This window comes from Pyrus communis, chromosome 5 (assembly GCF_963583255.1).
Source record: "Pyrus communis chromosome 5, drPyrComm1.1, whole genome shotgun sequence".
Classification (NCBI taxonomy): Eukaryota; Viridiplantae; Streptophyta; class Magnoliopsida; order Rosales; family Rosaceae; genus Pyrus; species Pyrus communis.
Genome location: NC_084807.1, coordinates 21,687,176 through 21,694,208, shown reverse-complemented (window position 1 = coordinate 21,694,208; position 7,033 = coordinate 21,687,176). Strand labels below are relative to the sequence as shown.

Sequence of the window (7,033 nt, the reverse complement as noted above, 5' to 3'; positions counted from 1 at the left end):
TTTGTACTACTAATGTCACAACGATTTTGTTTAAACTTTAGTTTTAGTATGGTAAACTTAACTTTTTCTGTTGGATTGTACAAAAGTAATGCCATCAGGCATTTTGATGTTGAAGTTTATTTTAAGGTGATTTTAGTGTGGTAATCATTATTTTTTATTAATTGAGTTGTATTAATAGTATAAAACATTTAGTTTGTAAACCGACTGAAATCGAACCAAACTGCAACCGAACATATTGATTTCATTTCGATTAAAGCTTTAAAACCACATTGTAAAAAAGTCATTTTCAATTTTTTATTTTTAACATCGATATTATCTACACTAAGCAGAAAAAGTAGGCTTAGTCTCACGGTAGACTAGTAATAATATGGTTCAAATTCACCTTTTACGAGAATCAAACTGAAAAACTTCCAGAAGTGAGATAAATATCACTCAGAATTACCCAGACCAAACCATGCCCACCCTGTCGAAAAGTGAAGTGAAGGGGAGTGACAACACCACAAACAATCCGTTTGGCGGAACACAACGCAGTTCGATCACTTCCTCTCTCTCTCTCTCCCTCTGCCCTCTCTCTCTCTCTCTCTCTCTCTCTCTCTCTCCCCCACATAATCTACCAGGTAAGGTAATTTCTCCTTCCTTCTCATTGTTTCATTTCTTCTCTCTCTAAAATCTCGTTTGTGATGGTTCAGATTTCTCAATGGTGCTGATTGATGGGTACCAGGGTGTTTGGAATTTTCGTATTCTTTTTGTTCTCTTGATAAAAAGTATAAGAATGAATTTGCTTCTGTGTTGGTGGTTTCGCAGATAATAAAAGTTCGGAAATTTAACCCAATGTTAAGATTTAGTCATAATCTAGGTGTGTTTGTACTTAGCTACTTGTTCAATTTCATCTTAGGATATCTTCAGCACCTTAAAGATTGAAGCTTTTAGTTTTATTTGGGTTCTCTTGAAATTTTCTTAGCAACCCAATGGCGATGGATTCTAGTGTTGCTGTTTTTCTGGCTGCGCTAAGTTTTACATGTAGCCGTGGCTAAGCTAATACATCAGTAAACCTAGCTCTAGCTGCAAATGGAAATATGGGTTTTTATTGTCGCAATTTGTAGTCGGGGCGGTATAGATTTTGGAGGTTCTAAGAGTTAATACATGATGAGCATTGTAGGTGAGAATGGAGAACCCAGAAGCAAACCAGCTTCCTGAAGTTGATTCATTGCCTGATGGGTTTGTTGAGAGCTCTCCAGAGCCACTGGCTCCTGCAACTCCAACCTTCGAGCAAGAGAAGCCGTTGGGTAACAACGAGAGTGATAATTCCACAGAAAGGGATAGTTCAAAGGAACCTGTAGGTGAATTGGCTGCAGATGAGTTTCAAGCAAGCCAGGGTAGGGCAGAGAAGACTCAGAAACTGAGAACATTTCCTGTTCCGTTGTCTGAAACAGATAGTTCTGATGTTTCAGTAGATTCAGTTCAAGTTCCCAAAAATGCCTCTACGGAGCAGAGAGAAGAAGGTTCATTAGTCATGCCCGATTCAGCTGTTTCTGTTTCTGAGGCTTTGGGTGGGGTATCCGAAGGCGGTGAGGTAAAGAAACAAGTTGAAACGAGATGTCAAAGTTCAGAGAGACGTAAGTATTTTGAACTTGTGATTATCTGATAAAGCAATTAATTCAGAATATGTGTACTATATTTATATGCGGTCCTTTTTGTTTGAGTTTGTTTGCCACCTTCATCTGTTATTGCCTTTCAGCAGCTGAAGGGGGCTCAGATGCGCCAGCGACCAATTTGAAGGAAACGTCTTCATTGGAGAGTGTTGAAACTTTGAAAAACAGAAAAACAGTAAGTATTACATATCACTAGATCTCTTTTTAGACTGTATCAATTTGTGTTCTTGACCTATGCCAAAAATCATGTGTGTCATTTTCTTGCCTGAGACAGATGTTTATGATGCCATCTTCATTCAAAATGTTATATATGTGAATCATCTATACAGTTACTAACTTGGACTAATTTTTCCTCAGGAATCCACTGAAACCAAACGTAAGAGTGTAAAGCGTACCTTTAAATCAGAAAAGGAGTTCATAGAGTTCACTTTGAAGTATCAACAAGCTCTTGCTGAAAGAGATTCGGGTATGTTGAGATAGCTGTGCTAATGTTTACGACTGAACTTTTGAACATATACTGATGTGTAGTGTGTACAATATGGGGTTATTGCAGAAGGAATCATATCTTTGTTTCTAGTAACAGTGAGTTTTGTAGGGGTTTAAGTATAATGCTTTTATGTGGTCGTGTAATAGTTGACTAGAAATGGATTTCTTACACATTATGTATGATCTCGAGTCACAGATTTTCATGAAATAGAAGAATGATATGAATCAAAATTCCCAATTATCAGTAGGTAGATAGTAAAAGTTATTTATTATGTTGATAACCTTACCAAAACAAATTTAACAGTATTTTTCGGATGGAAAGACAGCTTTCGTGAAGTCTTAGTGGAGTGACATATTTATAATATCAATCATATTATGAGCTACATCGTAGAGAATCTTAATATCTAATTTTTTGCGTCCTCCTTTTCTTTCTAGCCATTTCTGTTCGAGATAAGCTTGAGTCCTTGTGCAGGGAGTTGCAACGCCAGAACAAAGTACTAATGGTATGCTACCCCTTGACTGACTGCAATATCCTTCAAATGCTTGTTTTGCAAACTTCATATTTGTCTGAGATGTTGCGTATCATAAATTCTTTTAAAGTTTAATTTGTAAAGGTTCTGATTGACCATGAAAACTTAATTCCTACTTTCTATTATAAGCCATAGGATGAATCAAAGTAGAGGTATAGCTCCCATACAGTACCCAGTTATTCATACCATGACTAAGCCCACTTAACTACATTGTAGGCCTGACAAGTTTCCCGCGATGACTTCTTTTCTCGTTGATTTTTTATTTTTAGTAAATTAGGCAAATGTGCAAAGAGGCAGCTTAAAGTTTATCCTTTTTTTTTTTCCTTTGTTGTCCCATTGCTTTGAGGTTGAGTTATAGTTTATTATGGGAAGGGTGCACTGGATGACTCTGCACTCTTGCGTATTGTTAGTGACTGAAAAGTATCTGGTGTAGAAAAGAAGGCTAAACTTTTGTGGAGTTAAGTGTAATTTTTCAGTCCATCGGATTTAGATCCCCTATTATCGTCACCTTTGCTGTCTACCACATCGTTTCAACATTTTGAAATGTCAAGTTCAGACTACTGGCTTGTGATCTATTACTCTTGACATTAATTTGTGTCAATACCATTTTAATTTTATTGACTACATCTTACAATTTGTTATGGTAAGTTGTGAAGTTGATCAATATGTCGTCACCGACCTAGAAACACTGATGGTTTCCTCATAATTTTAACAGGATGAGTGCAAACGGGTGTCAACAGAGGGGCAGAACTTGAGATTAGATTTATCAGTCAAGTTCCAAGATGCAATAAAGGTTTGATTCCATCTTCTTATCTTCTATAGGCTACCTTTTCTTTAGGGAATTGAATTGTTATTACCGTCGACTTATTAATCCAAACATTTCCTGTATTATGCACTACAAAACATTTCATGTACTGACAGTTCTATACACTACAAACCATGAAATCTTTTAAGGGTACAAACCCTCAAAATTCATATATTAAGCAACTTACCATTCTGAGTGTGTTGAAAAGTAAAACCAGACAATATTTCTTGTTTTAGTACTTTGTTGTATCATGATTATCTAGTAGAGGCCCAAGAGAGAACATGTAAGCAATAAGGGTTCAGTTAAGTAACAAGCTTTTGTATTTGTCCCGAATATCAGAATTCAGAACTAGTTCCTTTCTATTTTAAAAGAAAAAATATTGGTTCAGTTCATTATTTGTTTTCTTTAATGCGTGTTTTCTGACATTAGATTCTTATGGTTATAGGATGTGAGCAATAAACTGGATGAGCAAAAGGAAGAATGTATCTCTCAGCTAAAGGAGAATGAAATGTAAGACCCTGATGTTGTAAAAAATAAGCTAGCTATATCTTGCAGAAAATATCGAAGCATTATGATTTACTTACCTTGGAGATCCTGTGCATGTGTCTCAATGAGACCAAACTTGATTGATGTCATCCTAAGTGTCATATATTAAAATTTAAAACTTTTCCTGATATAGGGTAATGTCATGTATTATTCATTACAAAAGTTTGACGGCTTGGTATCTCTCTTTTTGTTCACTTGGTTGATTCATACCATAGTTTTATTTCCTTTTTGGCTGTCCTTGTGCTTGCGCTAATCATATAGGGCTCTATAATTTATCTTTGTTGTGTTAAAATTAGTTAACATTCATTCATTTTCAGGTTAAGAACTAAGCTACAGCAGCTCAACTATCAGCACGCTCTTTCTGAACAGCAATATGAACAGAAGGTAAAATTTAGCTGTAACTTGTACAAATGACGTTAGTTTACTTATAATGGTTGTTTAATTTGTTAGGTAGGGACTTAACTTTTCTGTAGTGGTTTTGTTTTGGATGAACAGTTAAAGCAGAAATCGCTGGAGCTTCAAATTGCTGATTTGAAGACTAAGCAGCATGAAGAGAAATCACTCCAGGAACAGTCCCAGATGAAATTATATGCAGAACAGGTGTCACAGTTACTAGCAACTGAAAAGAATTTGCGCTTACAGTTGACAGCTGATGGAGAGAAGTTCCAACAATTTCAGGTCAGCATTCTTCTGCGTTATGCGGTGTTTTAACCATTATTTGGAACTTCGTCACCACAACTGGATGAGTAATTGCTCAGCTAGAGCCTATAGGCTGTCAAAATTTCTCTGCAGAATTTTCACAGTTCAAAACTATGTTGGTTCATTTGCCCTGTAGGTTCTAGGCTGTATGGTGTCAGTTACGGGGCATGCTAGTAGGTTGAGTCTCACATGTATACACTTTAGACGTATGGTTGTTGCACACTTTCTATGTTATGCAAAATCATTAAGGTTTGAATCAATGAACTTTGGTGGCTAGGGACTGAAACCTAACTCCTCCTAGTATCTTTAAGTTACTTGGAATTATAAGTCCTAGTTGTTAACAGGTGAGATTTAGGCAAATAACGTGGCAACGTTCAAGTTGCTTGTCAGAATTGATCTCACCACCCATCTCCTTGCTCTGTTTACATCATTAAATGTGCCTTGACTTCGGGTTTTCCTTCCAATATATGTGTTCATTAGACACTTTTCAAGAAAGGCAACCCGCTCTTGTGTGCTCAAATTAGATCTTACGAGTGCTTCATGCTGAATGATTGTGTTATCAGCATACAAATCTACCTGGTCTTATTTGATCTAGATTTATCGTGCAGGACGCATTGTTGAAAAGCAATGAAGTTTTCGAGACATTTAAACAGGAGATTGAAAAGGTGACATATTCCTTCAAATTACATTTCATTTAGACACACTTTCACTGCTTTCTCCAGTGCAGCGTAACTCGCTTTATATTTTCGCCTTAAACTAAGCTACCTTTCTGTTTGTTACATGTACAAAACCATAGATGGCAAAGTCCATCAAGGAACTCAAGAAGGAAAACTTATTCTTGAAGAGCAAATGTGAGAAAACAGATGTCACTCTTATAGAACTCGTAGACGAGGTATAGTTTGCTTGCACCTTGTTTTACTTTCTTTTGCATTAGTCATCAATCAACAGTAAGGATTAAACCTTTCTGATGCCATATTAAGAAACAGTGCAGATGAGGTATAACACTGATTTTCTGTTGGTCTGAGCAGCGTGAACGGTTGAAGAAACAGTTGGAGGAAACAAAGAACCAGAAAGAAAAGCTTGAATCGCTGTGCCGGTCACTTCAAGCAGAAAGGAAACAGAACTCCACTGGGAGCAACAACTCCGATTCGGTTCCATCTTGAACACTGCTCTACTCAGCTGTGCAACCTAAAACTGATTTTGATGACCACCGTTACAAATGTTTGTTTTCCAAGAAACGGGAAAAAGACGTGTGATATTGCGATGAGTGTAATTCGTACTCTTGTTTTAGCAAAAGCGAAATCGGGAGTTGTTTTTGTTCCTTCACTCCCCCGTTTATTTTAGAAGATTCGTGCTTTTCCGTTGTTTTCGTATTTATACTTTCCAGTTGCAACTCTTTCCGCTAGTATGGTTGAACCGAGAACACAATCGTATAGTGTTATTATTCTACGTGTTGTAATATAGGTGTACGGCCTGGTTCACATTCCTGCTTATTAATAGAGAATAAATACACGTAATATAATGTGAGTGAAACAGTAAGACTGTACGATGTTTGTAACTTTTGCCGTTTAGCCACTAGTGTTAATGGTATGGTCTAATAGCTTTTTTTTTTCTTCTTAATTATAAGTGGTTTTAAATTGACGGCAAATTAACATTGATTCATTATGTGGTTTAGCCCGACAATACAGTATTATTGTTGGCGGTTGTTTGACATTGCCCTAACACTCAACACAAAATCTTTGTATACAAATATAATCATAGTCCATTGCGTGTTTGTCGCAGAAAGATCAGGAAAAACCGTTGGTGAAACTGTTTGAGCAAATAAACAATGAACAAACCGTATGGCCGTGGCGCCAACCAAGTGCCAAAAGATGGAGGAGCAAAAGCGGCAACAAGGCAATAACAATGTCGTGAATCGGCGTTATTTGGAGACCAACAGAGAAAATATTCCGGTGTTCCTCATGAAATCTCCCCCGCTCGTCTCTCGCTGTCTGAAACCTGATGTCTCCTCCGCCTCCGCTTTTGATCAACAGCAGTCTTCTCCCGCTGTTGCCAAGTTGGTTCTCTCTTTTGACCCTATCGCCGACGTCAGCGAGGTACGTTTCTTTTTTCTTCTTCTTCTTTATACATACATACATACATACATACATACATACATATATATATATATATATATATATATATATATATAGACACACGCAGATGTTCTTCATTCACTCACATTGAATTGTCATCGTTTTTGCGTTTTGGGTTTTTATGTTCTTCCATGCATTGTCGTTTCGGGCCGTGATCTTTGTTTGTTTCTTAATCTTTTG

General features: G+C 36.9%; 1 protein-coding gene across 4 annotated transcripts; it reads left to right on the top strand.

Moving 5' to 3' along the window:
• Positions 1-474: 474 nt before the first annotated feature.
• LOC137734816 (uncharacterized) lies at positions 475-6,146 on the top strand. Of its 4 annotated transcripts, none has more exons than XM_068474104.1 (12): positions 475-617; positions 1,160-1,616; positions 1,742-1,827; positions 2,010-2,118; positions 2,574-2,641; positions 3,384-3,461; positions 3,919-3,983; positions 4,337-4,403; positions 4,515-4,697; positions 5,327-5,383; positions 5,515-5,610; positions 5,747-6,146. In XM_068474104.1, the coding sequence occupies exons 2-12, from the start codon at positions 1,166-1,168 to the stop codon at positions 5,879-5,881; spliced, it is 1,395 nt and encodes a 464-aa protein (XP_068330205.1). In that variant the 5' UTR covers positions 475-617; positions 1,160-1,165; the 3' UTR covers positions 5,882-6,146. The 4 variants fall into 4 exon arrangements, with proteins under 4 accessions (XP_068330205.1, XP_068330206.1, XP_068330203.1 ...); XM_068474105.1 differs by having other exon boundaries at positions 1,739-1,827; positions 2,034-2,118; XM_068474102.1 differs by having other exon boundaries at positions 1,739-1,827.
• The last annotated feature ends 887 nt before the right edge of the window (positions 6,147-7,033 follow it).

Bases quoted from the DNA above. Each gene is read 5' to 3' on its own strand.
- LOC137734816 (XM_068474102.1), top strand. From the start codon at position 1,166: ATGGAGAACCCAGAAGCAAACCAGCTTCCTGAAGTTGATTCATTGCCT. The intron at 3,984-4,336 runs GTAAGACCCTGA...ATTCATTTTCAG, and splicing joins CAGCTAAAGGAGAATGAAAT to GTTAAGAACTAAGCTACAGC. The intron at 4,698-5,326 runs GTCAGCATTCTT...TTTATCGTGCAG, and splicing joins AGAAGTTCCAACAATTTCAG to GACGCATTGTTGAAAAGCAA.